Here is a 23,274-nt window from a genome sequence, read left to right on the forward strand (position 1 = left end):
GGCCTTTACATGGCTGAGTGCAATCAAATAATACAATCAGACTTGGACATGCTGTCAGAAGGCAAAAAAACAAACAAACTGCACAGCCCCACAGAATAATAATGGCCCGAGTGAGTGCGATCCAAATAGTGTCAATGTCAGCGAGCCCTAATACATAAAGACACTTTACCTAAAGATCAAATGAAAGATGTAAATCTGTTCTGCTTCTATATAGTTTCATTTTTTTACTACTGTAGCTGCTATTATCATATAATAAATGTATAAAAGTTAGCTCACTAGTTTTGTTCTTTGTAAAATGCAGAAAATAAATGCTATATGCAAGATCCAATGTTTATATCTGGTAGTTCTAACAAAGATTTATTTAACCACTGGTAAAAATACCAGACTACAGCACAGCCGTTGTTACTGCATTAGAACTCACACCATTAAAAGGGCGGGGGAATACCTGTACATCGAAATATACATTGGTGTTTAACATTTTCATTTACAATCACGACTGATAGCTAAAGATGTGTAGCAACAGAAGAAGAAATTCAGAAGCAAAGTGGTAAGACATCTTAAATTGTTAGTGTGCTATGTGGTGTGAAAAAGACAAGTCACACAATATTGCGTGGACACAACTACATAATTAAGAATGATGCAGTTAAAGTAGATCGCTATAGGGGTAAAACAGTATGTACACATCAGAGCCCAAAATAGTACAGTCTGTATATAAACAGTAATGCAAGTTCAATGTAAATTAAGCACAAAAATAAAAATCCAGGACTTCAAAAGAACTCATTGATAATATGGCCTGTATCTACTCTGATCAGGATGATGTGGCCCAGGAATAGGAGCTTGGTTTGGAGGACCTTGCATTCGAGGAGGTGGTGGAGGTCCTCTTGGAGCAGGCCACATGCCTGGGCTTATTCCCCCAGGCTGAGTAAAAGGTGGGCTAAGAGTTCCTTGCTCTTCATTAAATTGTGGTAAAGAGTTAGGATTATAATGATGTGGAGGAGGGGCATTTACAGGTGGACCACCATGTTGTGGTGGTGGAGGTCCTGGAGGAGGATGATTCATATACGGTGGCAACTGGGCAATGAGATGTCCAGGCGGAGGTGTAATTGGTGGTGGAGCAGATGTCAAAGGTGGGGGTGGTCCTTGGCTGTACACCAAGTGGGGGGTACCAGCTCCTTGAGGTGGGTGTTGCATTGGATGACTTATTGGGGGTGGGGGCGGTGGGGGAGGAGCATAATGTTGCTGTGGAGGCATAATATGATGAGGATGAGTTACTACTGGTTGACCAGGATACTCAGGGTGGTGAAGAGCTGGACCAGGGACTTGAGGAGCTTCCCTAGCCCCAGATCCAGAATCATCTTGTATGGGTACCGTTATTAAATTGCTGTGTGTTCTAGTATTAATTCTGAAAGCATCTTGAGGAACAGTACGAGGAGGTGGTGGAGCCATGGCCATTTCAGCAGGAGAAGCCCGCATATCTTCATGTTGCTGATTAAAATGCTCATGAGGCACATGTTGTAGAGGGGGAGGGGGCATCAGTATGTGCGGCTTTGGTGGCATGTGACTCAAAAGGTGCTTGTCTGCGGGCATTATAAAGCGATCAGCCAAATCTGTTGGAGGTGGAACCATAGGAGGGTGGATTGGTTCAGGTTGAGGACGACTAGCAGGCTTCGCTGCTCTCATATGTCGATGATTTATATGGGCTTGCAAGTCTCTCTGGGACAGATATGTTCTCTTGCATCCTTGCACGATACTACACATAAAGAGTGTTCCACGGGCACACTGCTCAATTCTCTGAACTGGATCATTACAGCTGAAACAGACAACATCTTACATTAGAATTCAGTTGGCATATGCATTTTCCAAATAATGGCTTTATTTTATTTACTATTCCAAAAAGCAACTATAGACCTTATAAACGATTGTCAAGTGGACAGAAAATATTAGGTCTTATTACAACGCTTAACTAGTCTTGGCTAGACAGAAGTCACGTCAAATCACTGACATGGTGCAGTTTAAAACGCAACCAAAATGCAAGAAAAAAATGCAACGTGCGCACATGGCCTAATACCTACATACCAGTAGGGGACACAACATCATGTCCCAACAGATCTGTTAAAGTAAACATAAAATGAACATTATTTTAACCCCGTATTGAAAAGCCTATTTTCCTTTGTTTTTCTCCTGCTCTCTCCTACCTCATTTTTACTTCATTTTTCCATCCACATGACTTTTGGGTTTTCATTGGCTGTAAGCCATAATCATCAACATTAACAGATATAAACAACACTTGAAATAGATCCCTCTGTTTGTAATGACTACCATATTTTTCAGACTATAAGACACACTTTTTTCCCTTAAATTTGGGGGGAAAGTGGGGGGTGTGTTTTATAGTCCGATGGCTGCGGTGCGGTGGAGCAGGTGAAGGCGGGTGCGGTGGAGCGGGTCACCAGAGGCAGGAGCAGGCTGTAACAGCGCTATCATGATCACGTGGGCCCGCTCATTTGATATGCACACCCATCATCCCGCCCATCTCTCAGGCCTCAAGCCGGCGCTGACAGGTAGGCGGGATGATGGGCGGGGGATGCGTGCATACTAAAGAGCCTGCCCGCGTAATCACCCCAGGCAACTACAGCATGGAGTGATCATGTGCGGCTATATTCACTGCCCCCCGTGCACCATCATCAGAGCGAAGGGCAGTGAATAAGTACGGTATACTCACTGTTCCCCTGCAGCATCGCGGTGTCCTCCTGTCTGCCAGCTGATCTGTGTGGAGAGCGGTGAGCACAGCGATTACATCATCGCTGTACACACAGCTCCACACAGGTCAGATGGCACACAGACATGAAGCGAGCGATGCTAAGTGGAGTGAGGAAAGTTGAGTATACAGCGGGAGTCCGCCAGCTGTTACTGCAAATCCGGCCGCGGCTGAAGTGACGGCGAGATCCGCGGTGACTTCAGTCAGGTGATGTGTGGTGACAGCTGGAGTCACCGCTAATCCCGGCGGCTCACTTCACTTGCGGCCTGACCCTCACAGAGAGCGGTCGTGTTCTATGGCCGCTCTCTGTGATTGTCAGATGTAGCAGAGCTGGATGCGTCATGGGACATAGTGTGGATTACATCGGACCTAGGTGTTTTAGGGGGTTAATAAATGAATAAGGAGAACTATAATACATTTCTAATTGAAGGTATTTGCTAGTATTACTACACACTGGGATCTTGGGGAAACCTCTTTAAAATGAAGATGCCAATTAAATGGAGCCTACTACAGTATTAACCCCTTCACCCCCAGCCACTAAAACACCCTAATGACCGGGCCATTTTTTGCAATTCTGACCAGTGTCATTTTGACAGGTTATAACTCTGGAACGCTTCAACGGATCCTGGCGATTCTGTTATTGTTTTTTCGTGACATATTGTACTTCATGTCAGTGGTAAATTTAGGCCGATATTTTTTGCGTTTATTTGTGAAAATTTAGGAAATTGTGCGAAAATTTCGCAATTTTCAAACTTTGAAAATTTATGCCCATAAATCTGAGAGAAATGTCACACAAAATAGTTACTAAATAACATTTCCCACTTGTCTACTTTACATCAGCGCAATTTTCGAAAGAAATTTTTTTTTCGTTAGGAAGTTAGAAGGGGTCAAAGTTCATCAGCAATTTCTAAATTTTTCCAACAAAATTTACAAAATAATTTTTTTTAGGGACCACATCACATTTGAGGTGACTTTGAGAGGCCGAGGTGACAGAAAATAGCCAAAAGTGACCCCATTCTAAAAACTGCACCCCTCACACTGCTCAAAACCACATCCCAGAAGTTTATTAACCCTTTAGGTGCTTCACAGGAACCAAAGCAATGTGGAAGGAAAAAATGAAAATTTTACTTTTTAACACAAAAATGTTACTTTAGCCATAAAATTTTCATTTTTACAAGGGAGAAAAGGGAAAGTGCACCCTACAATTCATTGTGCATTTTCTCCTGAGTATGCTGATACCCCATATGGGGTAAAAATCAATTGTTTGGGTGCATGGCAGAGGTCGAAAGGCAAGGAGCGCCATTTGAATGCAAAATTAGCTGCACTCATTAGCGGACGCCATGTCGGGTTTGAAGACCCCCTGAGGTGCCTAAACAATGGAGATCCCCCACAAGTGACCCCATTTTGGAAACTAGAGCCCTCAAATAATTTTTCTAGATGTTTGGTGAGCACTTTGAACACCTTGGGGCTTCACAGAAGTTTATAAAGTTGAGCTGTGAAAAGAATTTTTTTTTTTTTTACCACAAAACTGTTGCTTCAACTAAGTAGCTTTTTTTTCCACAAGGGTATCAGGAAAAAATACACCATGAAATTTATAGTGCATTTTTTTCCTGAGTACGACGATTCCTCATATGTGGTGGAAAGTAATTGTTTGGGCGCATGGCGGGGCTCAGAAGAGAAGGAGCACCATTTGACAGCAAAATTTGTTTGACTCATTAGCTGATACCATGTCACGTTTGGAGACCCCCTGAGGTGCCTAAACAGTGTAGCTCCCCCACAAGTGACCCCATTTTGGAAACTAGACCCCTCAAGGAGTTTATCTAGATGTTTAGTGAGCCCCAAGGGGCTCCACAGAAGTTGATAATGTTGAGCCATGAATACAATTTTCTTTTTTTTTTACCCCAGAACGGTTACTTGAACCAGGTAGCTTTTTTTTTCACAAGGGTATCAGGAAAAAATGCACCATAAAACGTATTGTGCAATTTCTCCTGAGTACGCAGATACCTCACATGTGGTGGAAAGTAATTGTTGGGCGCATGGCATGGCTCAGAAGAGAAGGGCACCATTTGACAGCAAAAAAGAGAATTTTGTTTACTTACCGTAAATTCTTTTTCTTATAGTTCCGTAATGGGAGACCCAGACCATGGGTGTATAGCTTCTGCCTCCGGAGGACACTAAGTACTACACTAAAAAGTGTAGCCCCTCCCTCCGAGCATATACACCCCCTGGTTAACCAAATATAGCCAGTTTAGTGCAAAAGCTGAAGGAGAGTAGCCACCCACAAGTAGAGATAGAGCAAGAACCGGAACAACCGGAGCCTCTGTCTACAACAACAGCCGATGATAACACGCGGAACAGGAAACTGCCAACAGGCAACAGGGAGGGTGCTGGGTCTCCCATTACGGAACTATAAGAAAAAGAATTTACGGTAAGGAAACAAAATTCTCTTTTTCTTCATCGTTCCTATGGGAGACCCAGACCATGGGACGTCTCAAAGCAGTCCATGGGTGGGAATAAACAGAAAACTGAGAAGTAGGCGAAACCTAACTTCGCAAATGGGCGACAGCCGCCAGAAGGGTGCATCTGCCCAAGCTCGCATCTGCCGAAGCATGAGCATGCACTTGTAGTGCTTCGAAAAGGCATGCAGACTAGTCCAAGTGGCAGTCTGACAGACCTGCTGAGCCGTAGCCTGGTGCCTGAAACCCAAGAGGCACCGACAGCTCTGGTCGAGTGTGCCTCGATCCCCCGGCGGGGGAGGCACTCGAGTACACTGGTAGGCATCGGAAATGGCCGACATAATCCAACGAGCTAGGGTCGGCTTAGAGCCGAGAGGCCCTTACGCCGACCTGTGGTCAGCACAAAAAGAGAGGTGCACCGCCTAAGAACAGCGGTGCGAGACACATAGATCCGGAGCGCCCGCACCTGATGCAGGATATGCAACGCTTTTTCAAAGCGATGAACAGGAGCCGGACAAAAGGAAGGCAGGGAAATGTCCTGGTTAAGGTGGAAAGGAGAAACCACCTTAGGGAGAAAGTCCGGAGTCGGACGGAGAACCACCTTGTTTTGATGAAAAACCAAAAGAGGTGACTCCGAGGAGAGTGCAGCCAAATCAGAGACTCTCCCGAGGGAAGTTATGGCCACTAGAAAGACCACTTTCTGTGAAAGACGAGACAAAGAAACCTCCCTAAGAGGCTCAAAGGGGGGTTTCTGGAAGCCGAGAGGACCAGATTAAGGTCCCAGGGATCCAAAGGCTGCCGGTAAGGCGGAATGATGTGAGATGCGCCCTGTATGAAGGAGCGCACCTGAGCCAGCCGGGCGATACGCCGCTGGAAACACACTGGCAGAGCCGAGACCTGTCCCTTGAGGGAATTGAGGGATAGTCCTAGCTGCAGACCGGACTGTAGAAAGGACCGGAGGGTCGGCAAGGAAAAAAGGCCAAGAAGCATGGCCGGAAGGGCGACACCAGGACAGGAAAATTCTCCAGGTCCTGTGATAGATTTTGGCCAAGGAATACTTCCGAGCCAGAGTCATAGTGGAGATGACTTCAGGAGGGATACCAGAAGTCGTCAAGATCCAGGACTCAAGAGCCACGCCGTCAAACTGAGAGCCGCAGAATTCTGGCGGAAAGACGGACCTTGTGAGAGAAGGTCTGGATGGTCCGGGAGATGCCACAGCACCTCAACGGACAGATGGAGCAGGTCAGGGTACCAAAAATCGCCTGGGCCAGTCTGGCAATGAGAATGACCCGACGTCCCCCCATTCTGAACTTGCGCAGGTCTCTGGGCAAGAGCTAGAGGGGGAAACGCGTAAGACAGACGAAACTGGGACCAATCTTGAACCAGCACGTCTGCTGCAAAGGCCTGAGGATCGTGGGAGAGAAGATCCACCTCCGGAGTGCCCCACTTGCAGAAGATTAACCTGAGACAATCTGCCTCCCAGTTTTCCACGCCTGGGTTGTGGACTGCGGATGTGATGGACCTGGAATCCTCCGTCCACTGAAGGATACCAACAGTGCCAGGCGGCTGAGTGTCACGCCCTGGTGTTAATGTAGGCAACCGCTGTCGCGTTGTCTGACTGGACTCGAATGTTCTTGCCCGCCAACAGGTGGTGAAAGGCCAAGAGAGCTAGAAGCACAGCTCTGATCTCCAGCACAGTGATCGAGAGGGCTGATTCGGACGGAGTCCAAGTGCCCTGCGCTCTGTGGTAGAGATATACCGCTCCCCAGCCGGATAGACTGGCATCCGTGGTGCGGATCACCCAGGACGGGGCCAAAGAGGAGCGTCCCTGAAGAGAGGGGCCGAAGCCACCACTCCTGGTATGTGGCGACAGAGCCACTAACCTGTGCAAGAAGGAAGTCCGCTTGTCCCAACAGCGGAGAATATCCAGCTGCAGGACGCAGATGGAACTGGGCAAGGGAACCGCTTCCATTGACGCCACCATCTGACCCAGCACCTGCATTAGGTGCCTGATGGAATGACGGCGGGGCCTCAGCAAAGAGCGCACCGCTAGTGGAGGGACTGCTGTTTGACTAAAGGCAGCTTCACAAGTGCCGACAGAGTCTCGAATTGCATCCCTAGGTACGTGAGCTTCTGGGTCGGAGACAGAGTGGACTTGGGCAGAATGACAAGCCACCCGAATTGGACTAGAGTGGCGAGAGTGAGCAAGGCACTCCGCTGACGGTCTGCACAGGATGAAGCCTTGACTAGAAGGCCGTCCAGGAAAAGGGATGCCAACCCTTGGAAGTGCAGAACCGCAACCACTGCTGCCATGACCCTGATGAATACTCGAGGGGCCGTGGCTAACCCGAAGGGAAGAGCCACGAATCGGAAATGTTCCTCTCCGATTGCAAAACGTTGCCAACGCTGGTGCGAAACTGCAATTGGCACATGCAGATAGACATCTCTGATGTCGAGGATGCAAGGAATCTCCTTGGGTCATTGAGGCAATGACTGATCACAGAGACTCCATGCGAAAAAGCCGCACCTGAACATGCTTGTTGAGAAGCCTGAGATCCAGGATGGGCCGGAAGGAACCGTCCCTTTAGGGGACTAGGTAGAGATTTGAGTAGAAACCTCTGAACCGTTCCCAGGCGGGAACCGGTACAATTACTCCGTTGGCCTGCAAGGATGCCACGGCCTGAGAGAAGGCGGCGGCCTTGGAGCAGGGGGGAGTTGACAGAAAAAAATCTGTTTGGCGGGCTGGATAGAATTCTATCCTGTAGCCGTGGGAGATGATATCCCGCACCCACTGATCGGAGACGTGTTGAAACCACATGTCGCCAAGTGGGAGAGCCTACCACCGACCAAGGACGTTGCTGGCGCGGCCAGATAGTCAAGAGGAGGCTGCCTCAGTGGCAGCAGCTCCTGCGGTCTTCTGAGGACGCGGCTTCGTGCGCCAGTTGGGTTTTTGGTCCTTGGCTGAGTTAGTGGACGAGGCCGAGGGCTTAGAGGACGACCAGTTGGAGGAACGAAAGGAACGAAACCTCGACTGATTCCTGCCCTGTACAGGTTCCTGGTTTTGGCTTGTGGCATGGGAGTACTCTTTCCGCCAGTAGCTTCCTGAATAATTTCATCCAGTTGTTCACCGAACAGCCTGGGCCCAGCAAATGGGAGCCCAGCAAGGTACTTCTTTGAAGAAGCGTCTGCCTTCCACTCTCGAAGCCACAAGATCCTGCGGATAGCGAGAGAATTGGCCAAAGCCACCGCAGTGCGGAGCCTCCAGCATGGCAGACATTGCATGGGATGAAAAGGCTGAAGACCTGGAAGTTAAGGCAACCATCGGGGCATAGAGTCCCTGTTGAGGGAATGCATCTCCTCCAGAGAAGCAGAGATGGCTCTGAAGCCCACACTGCTGCAAAAGATGGGGAGAACGAGGCCCCTGCCGCCTCATATACAGATGGCGGACAGTGGAATCCTTAAGGGAGTTGCCATCAGCCACTGATACAACTTTCCGGGCTGAGAGTCTAGACACCGGAGGGTCTACCTTTGGTGAATGAGCCCACTCCTTGACCACCTCTGGTGGAAACGGAAAACGGTCATCAGAACCACGCTTTGGGAAGCGTCTGTCAGGACAGGCCCTGGGCTTTGTCACAGTGGCCTGAAAAACTGGAGTGGATAAGGAACACACTCCTTGTTCTCTTAGGCAAGGTATACTGATGCTTTTCTGCCAGAGAGGGGTGCTCCCCTGATACAGGCGGATTGAGGTCCAGTACAAATATAATGGACGCAATCAAATCATTAGCATCTGCGTCACTTTCGGACAGATCAATGGGGTACACGGAGTAACGTCCGAGCCCCCAGTAAAGGCATCCTCCTTGTCCTGCGAGTCAGCTCGTGAACCAGAGCCGCGGGACGAGGAAGGAAAGGGGACCCTGCGTCTCCATTTTAGGAGGACGTGGTCTGAGACCAGATGAAGAATCCTCTGTGAGCTTTGCTGAGCGAGCCGTAGCAGCAGAAGCGCCCTGAGAAGGGGGCTGATGCATGCTCAGCAGTGTCCGGGACAGCTGTCCCCTGGAGAGAGGGATTCTACCCAAGCCGGGGGTTCAGCCACCGGAGCCGGAGCAGCCGGAGGGACCACTGGGGATGAGCCTCCAGGCTGAGGCACCACTATGTTAGAGCAGGCATCACAATGTGGTTATGTGCTCGGTACAGGCAGTACGAGCCTACAGCAGTGCATATTAAGTACAGCCTTGCAGCCTTGCTCTGATGTGAGACATGCTGCTGAAGTGGGGGCTCTGGCCAGAATGACCCCCAGCAGAGTATATAAACAGTGTATATAAGCAGGTCCACAACCGGAGGTTGTGGCTTGCCAGACCGTTTGACATAGAGACATCTCTGTGCCCTCCAGATCCCACAGCCCGGACCCCCAGAGAGATGGCCAGCGCCGATCGCTGTCACAATGTGGTTATGCAGACATGCATGAGAACGCTGATAAAATGGCGCTGGAGCGAGGAGAGGGGGCGGGGCCAACTCTAAGAGCGGGATCGGAGGGCCAAGGAGATATACAGGGGAGGGAATATTTCCTCAGAGAGGAGTGTCCCTCCCCAGTGCTGAACAGTCGCTGGGCGGAGCCGCACTGTCCCTCTGCATGATTGGCATGCAGGGGCAGTGAAAACGAAACTAGGCCTCAGGCGAAGCCGGGGCCTAAATTTAACGATGCAGCCGGCGAGCAGGCACCATCGGCGCGGTTCTCAGGTAAAAACCAGAGAACCGGCCGGAAATGTCACAATAGATACACAGCACACTCTCCCCAACAATAAAGTACAAGGGACCCCCCGATAATAACGTCTCAGATACTTAGCTTGTGAGACGCAGGGCCAGGTCCCTGAGGGATGAGTGCTCCGTCCGGCAGGATCCTGAAAGGGCTGCGGATGGAGACCGGTCTCCTGCAAGGCAGGGAGAACCGTGCTGGCTCCCACTTCAAGCCAGAGCCCCGGAGGGATGGTGAAGGAGCGCGGCATGTAAGGCTCCAGCCCTGAAATCAACCTTAACAACACCGCCGACACAGTGGGGTGAGAAGGGACATGCCGGGAGTCCAGGCTTGGACCCGCTTTTCTTCAAACTCTTTCCAAAAATCAAAATCAGATGAGAATGCATGTGTGGATGTGTGCCTCCTGAACACAAAGCATTGAACTGGCTATATTTGGTTAACCAGGGGGTGTATATGCTCGGAGGGAGGGGCTACACTTTTTAGTGTAGTACTTTGTGTGTCCTCCGGAGGCAGAAGCTATACACCCATGGTCTGGGTCTCCCATAGGAACGATGAAGAAATTGGTTGGAATCATTAGCGGACGCCATGTCACGTTTTTAGACCCCCCCTATGGTGCCTAAACAGTGGAGCTCCCCCACAAATTACCCCATTTTGGAACTAGACCCCTCAAGGAATTTATCTAGATGTTTAGTGAGCCCCTTGTACCCCCAGGGGCTCCACTGAAAGTTGATAACGTTGAACCGTGAAAATTATTTTTTTTATTTAATTTTTTTTTTAAATTTTGCAGCAACAAGGTAGCTTTTTTTTTTCTTTTTACAACGGTATCAGGAAAAAATGCACCATAAAACGTATTGTGCAATTTTTCCCCGAGTACGCAGATAACTCATATGTGGTGGAAATCAATTGTTTGGGTGCATGGCGGGGCTCAGAAGACAAGGAACGCCACTTGACTTTTCAAACGCACAGACGCAGTGCACTGATCGGCCGCTGCAGGAGGCACGGTCGGATGAGATACAAAAAGCGCTGGGGATACGGAAAAAAAAAAACAAAAGTCACGCCAAAAATTGAGCAGGGATGCTGATCCGCGCTCAGCAGGACGCACGGACAGATGCGACTTTTTTTCCCGTATCCCCGACGCTTTTTGTATCGCATCCGTCCGTGCGTCCCGCCAAGCGCTGATCAGGGATGCACATAACGGATCGGCATCCCTGCTCAATTTTTGGCGTGACTTTTTTTTCCGTATCCCCAATGCTTTTTGTCACGCCAAAAATTGAGCAGGGATGCCAATCCGTTATGTGCATCCCTGATCAGCGCTCGGCGGGACGCACGGACTGATGCGATACAAAAACCGTCGGGGAGACGGGAAAAAAAGTCCCGCCGAAAACTGACCACGGATGCTGACCACAGACCGGGATATCGGGGGCTGGGAAATACTCACCGCTCCGTGACAGCAGCGGCAGCGTGGTACCACTAGTACCACTACTAGTACTAGTATTAGTATCGCTCCAATCAGTGCTGCAGGGGCTGGGGGCGCCATGTTTGAGATCCACCTATGATCTGCTGTACCTGCTACAGTGTCTCATAGCCGGATCTCACAGTATCGCACTATTTCCGGCATTATTTTTACCGAAATCAGTGCGAAAGATATGGTTGGCGGTTCAGATTTGAACAGCCAATTACATCGATTGTCGATGGGGGGTGGCGATGCCACCCCCCCTGGGGTGAAGCAAAGGTCCCCTGCTGTAAGAAACAGCAGGGGACATCATTTGAAAGCCGTTGCTATGGCCACGGCAATCAAATGAACTTTAGGCAGTAAAATTACGTCCCTGGTCGTTAAGTCACGTTAAAATAGGACGTAATTTTACTGCCCGCGGTCGTGAAGGGGTTAAAGAGCATTAACATGGTAGAGAGCAGACAGTATATCAAGGTGTTCAAGAAAAGTTTATTTCCATATGTAGATTACAATGTAAAAAGGTGGCCATTGGCAATAATGGCAGATAATTGCAACACCATAAATTACATCAGTGATGCAGGAAAAAAAACAAACATTTTTAGTTGTAATGAAAATGTCATCTTCTCAGACTACGCAGAATATATTTATCTGCTCATAGAATACACTTTTCTTGCAGATATTTTGTAAAAATCCATTATAATACAAATTCCAAATCTATTAAACCTCGTTTAAGAAAACACTATGTGGGGGGGGGGACAACAACACCTTGTAAAACCTACCTCACACGTTTATAGGTGTCAGTACTTTCTTCAACAAGGGTTCTTTTGGGAAAGGGAAAGAAGGAGGACATTGTAACACAAAATATAAGAAACATGTTCATATTCAAACTATAAATACATAATGATAAAAACACAATTCTCACTGAAAGAGCCATCAGATTGGACACAGTCAGCCCAGGTACGGCTGAATCAGTGCTGCCACTACTCATAACGAATATCAACACGGGAGAACAAGAGTATTTGTGCAAAGGTTAGAAATCTTTACTCATAATCACACACAGATTACAATATCAAAAAATAAAATTCTACCATAAATGAAAAATGGGGGGGTGGGAGGGCGCGACAAAGTAGTTTATGGGTAATGGCTGATTCGACTTGTAAATCACCTCTCTATGCTCCACAGATTTTATTTAAGATGAAACTGACAGATAATAAAGACCCTATCAGAACGTAAGGTGAATACAATGGAGATGGGGGGGGAGGGATTAGATCAAATGAATCAGGTAAACCCATAAAGGATATAAATTACAAATGCAAAGGGCTGGACTGATACCCTAAGTCACCACAACATCCCCAAGTGTAAAATGGGGAGAAATGTGGTGATCAAGGAGTAATGGAGACGTGTTATTGCTTTCTTACGGAGGGGAACCTTGAGAAAACGATAACACTTTGCACTTACACTTTAGGTAAGAATTATGGCCCTCCTTCCAATTGCAAGTTTTTTGTATGATTGCCTGATATCATTTGATTTTCTCTTTTGACTTGTATATCTGCTTCACAACTGTATAGGCATTTTATATTCTGAGGTCCATTCCTCCATGATCACCACATTTCTCCCCATTTTACGCTTGGGGATGTTGTGGTGACTTAGGGTATCGGTCCAGCACTTTGCCTTTGTAATTTAAATCCTTTATGGGTTTCCCGATTCATTTGCTCTGCCCCCCCTCTCCTCCATTGTATTCACCTTACGTTCTGATAGGATATTATCTGTCAGTTTCACTTCAAATAAAATCTGTGGAGCATAGAGAAGTGATTTACAAGTCGAATCAGCTATTACCCATAAACTACTTTGTCCCCCCCTTTTTCATTCATGGTAGAATTTTAATTTTTTTCTATTGTAATTTGTGTGATTTTGAATAAAGATTTCTAACCTTTGCACAAAAACTCTTGTTCTCCCGTGTTAATAATGGAAATACATAATGATGCCCAGTCAATCGGAGCATCACATGCAGTTTGGCAAATTTACTTAAGGAACTGTATTTAAAACCTATTATACTGCTCTAAATAAATATGGCTTCCTACAAAATAAGGTGATTTCTAAGATTTCTAATAATTTTAATGTGATAAATTGAGAAAAAAAAAACCCCATCTGTTTCCTCCAGTCATGTTAGTTTTTTCCGCAAAATACTTACAGTAATAACTCTTTTGATCACTTATAAAGAACCATTGATTCAATAGCGCTTTAAAGATGTGATCATAACATTAAGTATAATTTTATTACTGTATTTAGAAATACCAGATATGAAAAAAATAAAATGCTGAACATGCAATCGGTATAACTAATAAAAAGACTGCTTAACCCGTTATAAACAGCCGACGTTTGAGTTTTATGGCTAAAAAAGCAGCGTGAAAACTGACTGCAACATTTAGTCGTTCAAGAGGCTTACAAGTCGCAGCAAATTTGACTCTGTTAAAAAGGTTTTGTTGAATGTGTCATCCAACATTCAAAGTTAGTGAACCTCGCCAGAATGATCCTGATATATTCTGTTACATTTAGGGTGGTTATTTTATAACACCCAACTATTATATCGTAACTATTCCAGAGCATCCAAAATGAGAACATTTCTTTAACAATTATAATTTACACCACTACTCTCTTGGTTAGAGGATACTGGCTATTTTGTATAAAGGAAAAATATCACGAGCTATAGCATCTTCAGAATTTCTTATTACCCCCGATATTTGACTTTCAAAACCTTTAGTCAAACATTTCTCACTTGTGAAAAAAATGTGGATTCCATGGATCAGCACCTTTCACTTGAGTAAAATGGGCAAAAATACTTTCACCAGAATTTTTTTCTTTCAAATGTAGACTAGTCTTATCACAACTAATAATATAAAAAAAACATTAAATATAGTCTTGCATCAATACGATTTCTAAAAAAAAATGTCCTAATACAGAGCTTAAACTCAAAAACATCAAATAAAAATATATTGAGGATAAAAACAATAAAAACGCTGTTAAAGAAACTCACCCTGGACAAAGCTTATCGGCCTTCTTTTCATGTAATAGGGCACAGTCATAACAGAAAACATGCTTGCAAGGTATCTGGGGGAAAAAACAGCATACGCACAAAATTCAGATTAATAACCTGCAACTTTTACAATAACATTCCACAGGGTTTCAACGTGACAGGTTTAACCCCTTCACGACCTTTGACTTACTGGTACATCTAAGGTTAGGTCTCTGCCGTTGATGAGGGTTTGCACACTGAGCCTTCATCTTTCCCTGCACATGACAGCGATTCAATCAGCCATCACATGCTTCTAACAGCCATGGGCGGATTGGAGCTCTGCCCGCGGCTGTTTACCAGTTAAATCCATCTGCCAATCGCAGACAGCGTGGTTTAAAAAAGGGACTGTCACCAGGTTCTTGCTCCCCATCTGAGAGCAGTATAATGTAGAGACAGAGACCCTGATTCCAGCAATGTGTCACTTAGAGTTGTTTGCCGTCATTTTTATAAAATCACTGTTTTCTCTAATGCAGATCTAGCACCTATACAGATCTCATGAATATGCTGGACTACCTGGCAGTAGACCAAGTAGTCCTCTAATGATAAAATTACTGCTTAATCAGCTGTAGATTATATTAACTACACTATGCAGCCCAGAAAGTGACACCTTGCTGTAAACAGGATCTTTATCCCCTACGTTATATGCAGCTCTCATTATGTGGCAAAACCCTGGTGACACATTCCCTTTACCATATGTCAAAAGGGGGAGCATCAATCCCCCCTTTCATCAGCGCAACCATCACATGACTGCGTGGTGCCAATGGGCTGTCATGAGAACTAGGGGTCAGCTGATAAATCCTGTGTGTCATTACCATCCACTTGAGAACAAGAGCTGCGTTCATAGAACACCGTGATTTCTGCTATACAGAGAAGTGCTGATGCACCGCATTGTACAACACAAGTGATCAGATGATCATAGCGTCAAGTCCCCTAGAAGGACTAGTAAATATTGTAAAAATTATATCACATACAGTATAGACCAAAAGTTTGGACACACCTCATTCAAAGTTTTCTTTATTTTCATGACTCTGAAAACTGTAGATTCACATTGAAGGCATCAAAACTATGAATTAACACATGTGGAATGAAATATTTAACAAAAAAGTGTGAAACAACTGAAAAAAGAGAATTTTGTTTACTTACCGTAAATTCTTTTTCTTATAGTTCCGTATTGGGAGACCCAGACCATGGGTGCTTAGCTTCTGCCTCCGGAGCACACACAAAGTACTACACTCAAAAGTGTAGCTCCTCCCTCTGAGCTTATACACCCCCTGGAGAGCCGGATCTAACCAGTTTAGTGAAAAGTTGAAGGAGAATAGCCACCCACAAGTAAAAACAGAGCAAGAACCGGAACAACAACAGCCGGCGATAACACGCGGAACAAGAAAGTGCCAACAGGCAACAGGGAGGGTGCTGGGTCTCCCAATACGGAACTATAAGAAAAAGAATTTACGGTAAACAAAATTCTCTTTTTCTTTATCATTCCTATGGGAGACCCAGACATTGGGACGTCTCAAAGCAGTCAATGGGTGGGAATAAACAGAAAAACTGAGAAGTAGGAGGAGCCTAACTTCACAAATGGGTGACAGCCGCCTGAAGGATGCGTCTGCCCAAACTCGCATCTGCCGAAGCATGAGCATGCACTTGGTAGTGCTTTGAAAAGGTATGCAGGCTAGTCCAAGTGGCAGCCTGACAGAATTGCTGAGCCGTAGCCTGGTGCCTGAAAGCCCAAGAGGCACTGACAGCTCTGGTCGAGTGTGCCTTGATCCCCGGCGGGGGAGGCACCTGAGAACACAGGTAGGCCTCCGAAATGGTGGACCTGATCCAACGGGCTAAGGTCGGCTTAGAAGCAGAGAGGCCCTTACGCCGACCTGTGGTTAGCACAAAAAGAGGTGCACCGCCTAAGAGCAGCGGTGCGAGACACATAGATCTGGAGCACCCGCACCAGATCCAGAGTATGCAACGCTTTTTCAAAGCAATGAACAGGAGCCGGACAAAAGGAAGGTAGGGTAATGTCCTGGTTAAGGTGGAAAGGAGAAACCACCTTAGGGAGAAAGTCCGGAGTCGGACGGAGAACCACCTTGTCTTGATGAAAAATCAAAAAAGGTGACTCCGAAGAGAGCGCAGCTAAATCAGAGACTCTCCTGAGGGAAGTTATGGCCACTAGAAAGACCACTTTCTGTGAAAGACGAGACAAAGAAACCTTCCTAAGAGGTTCAAAGGGGGGCTTCTGCAAAGCTGTGAGAACCAAATTGAGGTCCCAGGGATCCAAGGGCCGCCGGTAAGGCGAAATGATGTGAGACGCACCTTGCATGAAGGTGCGAACCTGAGCCAGCCGGGCAAGACGCCGCTGGAACAGCACTGACAGAGCCGAGACTTGTCCCTTGAGAGAGTTGAGGGACAATCCCAGCTGCAGACCGGACTGTAGAAAAGACAGAAGGGTCGGCAAGGAAAAAGGCCAAGGAGAATGGCCCGAACAGCGACACCAGGACAGGAAAATCTTCCAAGTCCTGTGATAGATCTTGGCAGAGGAAGACTTACGGGCCCGAGTCATAATGGAGATGACTTCAGGAGGGATACCAGAAGCCGTCAAGATCCAGGACTCAAGAGCCACGCCGTCAATCTGAGAGCCGCAGAAATCTGGCGGAAAAACGGACCTTGTGAGAGAAGGTCTGGACGGTCCGGAAGATGCCACGGCACCTCTACGGACAGATGGTAGCCAGACCTGCTCAAAGCTCGCCTGGGCCAGTCCGGAGCAATGAGGATGACTCGACGGCCCTCCATTCTGATCTTGCGCAGGACTCTGGGCAAGAAAGCTAGAGGGGGAAACACATAGGATAGACGAAACTGGGACCAGTCTTGAACCAGAGCGTCCGCGGCGAAGGCCTGAGGATCGTGGGAGCGAGCCACGTAAACCGGAACCTTGTTGTTGTGACGGGACGCCATTAGGTCCACATCTGGAGTGCCCCACTTGCGGCAGATTGACTGAAACACTGCCGGATGCAGGGTCCACTCGCCACTGTCCACGGTTTGACGGCTGAGAAAATCTGCTTCCCAGTTTTCCACGCCTGGGATGTGGACTGCGGATACGGCGGACTTGGAGTCCTCCGTCCATTGAAGGATGCGTTGTACCTCCAACATTGCCAGGCGGCTGCGACTCCCGCCTTGGTGATTGATTTAGGCAACTGCTGTCGCGTTGTCTGACTGGACTCGGATGTGGTTGCCCGCCAACAGGTGGTTAAAGGCTAGGAGAGCTAGAAGCACAGCTCTGGTTTCCAGCACATTGATCGAGAGGGCTGACTCGGACGGAGTCCAAGTGCCCTGCGCTCGGTGGTGGAGACATACCGCTCCCCAGCCGGAAAGACTGGCATCCGTGGTGAGAATCACCCAGGACGGGGTCAGGAAGGAGCGCCCCTGAGACAGAGAGAGGGGCCGAAGCCAAAACTGAAGAGAGCTCCTGGTCTGTGGCGACAGAGCCACTAACCTGTGCAAGGAGGAAGGCCGCTTGTCCCAACAGCGGAGAATGTCCAGCTGCAGAGAACGCAGATGAAACTGGGCAAAGGGAACAGCCTCCATTGACGCCACCATCTGACCCAGCACCTGCATCAGGTGCCTGATGGAATAACGGCGGGGCCTCAGCAGAGCGCGGACCGCCAGTTGGAGGTACTGCTGTTTGACTAAGGGCAACTTCACAAGTGCCGGCAGAGTCTCGAACTGCATCCCTATGTACGTGAGACTCTGGGTCGGAGTCTTAGTGGATTTTGGAAGATTGACAATCCACCCGAATCGGGCTAGAGTGGCAAGAGTGAGTGAGACACTCCGCTGACAGTCTGCGCTGGATGAAGCCTTGACTAGAAGGTCGTCCAGGTAAGGAATCACTACCAACCCCTGTAGGTGCAGAACCGCAACCACTGCTGCCATGAACTTGGTGAATACTCGAGGGGCCATGGCTAACCCGAAGGGGAGAGCCACGAATTGGATATGTTCCTTTCCGATTGCAAAACGTAGCCAACGCTGGTGTGAAACTGCAATTGGCACATGCAGATAGGCATCTCTGATGTCGATGGATGCCAGGAAATCCCCTTGGGTCATTGATGCAATGACTGACCGCAGAGACTCCATGCGAAAATGCCGCACCTGAACATGCTTGTTGAGAAGCTTGAGATCCAGGATGGGCCGGAAGGAACCGTCCTTTTCGGGGACTAGGAAGAGATTTGAGTAGAAACCTCTGAACCGTTCCCGGGCGGGAACCGGTACAATTACTCCGTTGGCCTGCAGGGATGCCACGGCCTGAGAGAAGGCGGCGGCCTTGGAGCAGGGGGGAGTTGACAGAAAAAAATCTGTTTGGCGGGCTGGAAGAGAATTCTATCCTGTAGCCGTGGGAGATGATATCCCGCACCCACTGATCGGAGACGTGTTGAAACCACACGTCGCCAAAGTGGGAGAGCCTGCCACCGACTAAGGACGTTGCTGGCGCGGCCAGATAGTCAAGAGGAGGCTGCCTTAGTGGCAGCAGCACCTGCGGTCCTCTGTGGACGCGCTTTTGTGCACCAGCTGGATTTTTGGTCCTTGGCAGTGTTAGTGGACGAGGCCGAGGGCTTAGAGGACGACCAGTTGGAGGAACGAAAGGAACAAAACCTCGACTGATTCCTACCCTGGACAGGTTTCCTGGTTTTGGTTTGTGGCATGGAAGTACTCTTCCCACCAGTAGCTTCCTTAATAATTTCATCCAGCTGTTCTCCGAACAGCCGGGACCCAGCAAAAGGGAGCCCCGCAAGGTACTTCTTAGAAGAAGCATCTGCCTTCCACTCTCGAAGCCACAAGATCCTGCGGATAGCGAGGGAATTAGCCGAAGCCACCGCAGTGCGGTGAGAAGCCTCTAGCATGGCAGACATGGCATAGGATGAAAAAGCCGAAGCTTGGGAAGTTAAGGCAACCATCTCAGGCATAGATTCCTTAGTGAGGGAATGCATCCCCTCCAGAGAAGCAGAGATGGCTTTGAGAGCCCACACTGCTGCAAAAGTCGGGGCGAATGAGGCCCCTGCCGCTTCATATACAGATTTGGCCAGAAGGTCAACCTGGCGATCTGTGGAATCCTTGAGCGAGGTGCCATCAGCCACTGATACAACGGTCCGGGCTGAGAGTCTAGACACCGGGGGGTCTACCTTTGTTGAATGAGCCCACTCCTTGACCACCTCAGGTGGAAAGGGAAAACGGTCATCAGAACCACGCTTAGGGAAGCGTTTGTCAGGGCAGGCCCTGGGCTTGGTCACAGCGGCCTGAAAACTGGAGTGGTTAAAGAACACACTCTTTGTCCTCTTAGGCGAGGTAAACTGGTGCTTTTCTGCCAGAGAGGATTGCTCCTCTGATACTGGCGGATTGAGATCCAGTACAGAATTAATGGACGCAATCAAATCACTAACATCTGAGTCACTTTCGGACGGACCAATGGGGCACATGGAGGTAGTCTCCGAGGCCCCAGTAAAGGCATCCTCCTCATCCTGCGAGTCAGCTTCTGAAACCGAGCCGCGGGACGAAGGAGAGGGAGCCCTGCGTCTCTTTTTTAGAAGGACGGGGCCTAGGACCAGAGGATGAATCCTCTGTGAGCTCCAGTCCTGAGAGAGACCTAGCAGCAGAGGCACCCTGTGAAGGGGGCTGATGCATGCTCAGCAAAGTCCTGGACAGATGTCCCATGGAGTCAGCAAAAGACTGGGAGATAGACCTGGTTAAGGATTCTACCCAAGCCGGGGGTTCAGCCACAGGAGCCGGAGCAGCCTGAGAGACCCCTGGGGGTGCGATTTCAGGCTGAGGCAACGTCAGGTTAGAGCAGGCATCACAATGTGGATAGGTGCTCGGTTCCGGCATTAGGAGTCTACATGCAGTGCATACTGAAAACAGCTTTGGAGCCTTGCTCCTCGTGTGAGACATGCTGCTGGAGTGAGGGCTCTGCCAGAATGACCCCCAGAGAGTATATACAGAAGGTCCACAACCAGAGGTTGTGGCTTACCAGACTGCTGGAGCGGTTTGTGTGCCCTCCAGATCCCGAAGCCCGGACTCCCAAGCACCCCAGCAGGGATGCTGCAGACCAGTGGTGATCGCAGGGAAAAACGCTGAGAAAATGGCCACCGGAGTGAAGAGAGGGGGCGTGACTCACTCTGAGAGCGGGATCTGGAGGGCCAAAGAGATTCACAGGGGAGGAGACATGTACTCAGTGAGGAGTGTCTCTCCCCTATGCAGAACGGCCGCTGGGCGGAGCCGCGCTGTCCCTCTGCATGAATGACATGCGAGGGCAGTGAAACCGAAAGTAGGCCTCTGGCGAAGCCGGGGCCTAAATTAGAGCAGTGCGGCCGGCGCGCAGGCACCATCGGCGCGGTTCTCAGGCGACAGCCAGAGAACCCGCCGGAATGTCATAAAAATCACTCAGCACACTCTCCCACAACAATAAAGTACAAGGGACCCCCATATATAAACGTCTCAGGTACTTAGCTTGCTGAGACGTAGGGTTCCAAGTCCCTGGGGGATGAGTGCTCCGGACCAGCAGGGTCCTGAAGGGCTGCGGATGGAGACCGGTCTCATGCCAAGCATGGAGAACCGTGCTGGCTCCCACTTCAAGCCAGAGCCCCGGAGGGATGGTGAAGGAGCACGGCATGTAAGGCTCCAGCTTGGGAATCAACCTTAACAGCACCGCCGACACAGTGAGGTGAGAAGGGATATGCCGGGGGTCCAGGCTTGGACCCGCTTTTCTTCAAACTCTTTCCAAAAATGAAAAATCAGATGAGAATGCATGTGTGGATGTGACCTCCTGAACACAAAGCGATACACTGCTTAAATCTGGCTCTCCAGGGGGTGTATAAGCTCAGAGGGAGGAGCTACACTTTTGAGTGTAGTACTTTGTGTGTCCTCCGGAGGCAGAAGCTATACACCCAATGTCTGGGTCTCCCATAGGAACGATAAAGAAATATGTCTTATATTCTTCAAAGTAGCCACCTTTTGCTTTGATTACTGCTTTGCACACGCTTGGCCTTCTCTTGATGAGCTTCAAGAGGTAGTCACCGGAAAAGGTTTTCACTTCACAGGTGTGCCCTGTCAGGTTTAATAAGTGGGATTTCTTGCCTTATAAATAGGGTTGGCACCATCACTTGTGTTGTGCAGTAGTCTGGTGGATACACAGCTGATAGTCCTACTGAATAGACTGTTAGAATTTGTATTATGGCAAGAAAAAAGCAGCTAAGTAAAGAAAAACGAGTGGCCATCATTACTTAGGTGTTAATTCATAGTTTTGATGCCTTCAATGTGAATCTACAATTTTCAGAGTCATGAAAATACAAGAAAAAACTCTTTGAATGAGAAGGTGTGTCCAAACTTTGTCTGTACTGTATATAAAAGATTTAAAAATAAAATAAAATAACCACAAACGTTCAAATCACAACTTTTGCCCCATTAAGTATAAAAGGAAAAAAATACACATCTGGTATTGATGGGTTCGTAAAAGAGAATTTTGTTTACTTACCGTAAATTCTTTTTCTTATAGTTCTGACATGGGAGACCCAGACCATGGGGTGTATAGCTTCTGCCTCCGGAGGACACACAAAGTACTACACTAAAAAGTGTAGCTCCTCCCTCCTAGCATATACACCCCCTGGATAACCAAATATAGCCAGTTTAGTGCAAAAGCTGAAGGAGGACATCCACCCACAAGTAGAGATAGAGCAAAACCCGGAACAACCGGAACCTCTGTCTACAACAACAGCCGGTGAAAACACACGGAACAAGAAAACTGCCAACAGGCAACAGGGAGGGTGCTTGGTCTCCCATGTCGGAACTATAAGAAAAAGAATTTACGGTAAGTAAACAAAATTCTCTTTTTCTTCATCGTTCCTTATTGGAGACCCAGACCATGGGACGTCTCAAAGCAGTCCATGGGTGGGAATAAACAGAAAACTGAGAAGTAGGCAAAACCTAACTTCACAAATGGGCGACAGCCGCCTGAAGGATGCGTCTGCCCAAGCTCGCATCTGCCGAAGCATGAGCATACACTTGGTAGTGCTTCGAAAAGGTATGCAGACTGGACCAAGTGGCAGTCTGACAGACCTGCTGAGCCGTAGCCTGGTGCCTGAAAGCCCAAGAGGCACCGACAGCTCTGGTCGAGTGTGCCTTGATCCCCGGCGGGGGAGGCACTTGAGTACACTGGTAGGCATCGGAAATGGCCAACCTAATCCAACGAGCTAGGGTCGGCTTAGAAGCCGAGAGGCCCTTACGCCGACCAGTGGTCAGCACAAAAAGAGAGGTGCACCGCCTAAGAGCAGCGGTGCGAGACACATAGATCCGGAGCGCCCACACCAGATCCAGAGTATGCAACGCTTTTTCAAAGCAATGAACAGGAGCCGGACAAAAGGAAGGCAGGGAAATATCCTGGTTAAGGTGGAAAGGAGAGACCACCTTAGGAAGAAAGTCCGGAGTCGGACGGTGAACCACCTTGTCTTGATGAAAAACCAAAAAAGGTGACTCCGAAGAGAGCGCAGCCAAATTAGAGACTCTCCTGAGGGAAGTTATGGCCACTAGAAAGACCACTTTCTGTGAAAGACGAGACAAAGAAACCTCCCTAAGTGGCTCAAAAGGGGGTTTCTGCAAGGCCGTGAGGACCAGATTAAGGTCCCAGGGATCCAGAGGCTGCCGGTAAGGCGGAATGATGTGAGATGCGCCCTGCATGAAGGTGCGCACCTGAGCCAGCCGGGCGATACGCCGCTGGAAACACACTGACAGAGCCGAGACCTGTCCCTTGAG

The 23,274-nt window shown here is 48.4% G+C and overlaps 1 protein-coding gene across 5 annotated transcripts in view; it reads right to left on the reverse strand.

The window, feature by feature from the left end:
- Window positions 1-263: 263 nt before the first annotated feature.
- Window positions 264-23,274, reverse strand: part of CBLL1 (Cbl proto-oncogene like 1) — a 44,235-nt gene continuing 21,224 nt past the window's right edge. For 3 of the 5 annotated variants that reach the window (XM_075342562.1, XM_075342559.1, XM_075342564.1), the window contains exons 5-7: window positions 14,452-14,525; window positions 12,197-12,238; window positions 264-1,810 (exon numbers count right to left, since the gene is read on the reverse strand). In XM_075342562.1, coding sequence (XP_075198677.1) covers window positions 778-1,810; window positions 12,197-12,238; window positions 14,452-14,525 — 1,149 coding nt within the window. In that variant the 3' untranslated portion in view covers window positions 264-777. The remainder of the gene's footprint in view (window positions 1,811-12,196; window positions 12,239-14,451; window positions 14,526-23,274) is intronic. The other 2 variants (XM_075342563.1, XM_075342560.1) reach the window with 1 other exon arrangement.

Source organism: Anomaloglossus baeobatrachus, chromosome 4 (genome assembly GCF_048569485.1).
Source record: "Anomaloglossus baeobatrachus isolate aAnoBae1 chromosome 4, aAnoBae1.hap1, whole genome shotgun sequence".
Lineage (NCBI taxonomy): Eukaryota > Metazoa > Chordata > Amphibia > Anura > Aromobatidae > Anomaloglossus > Anomaloglossus baeobatrachus.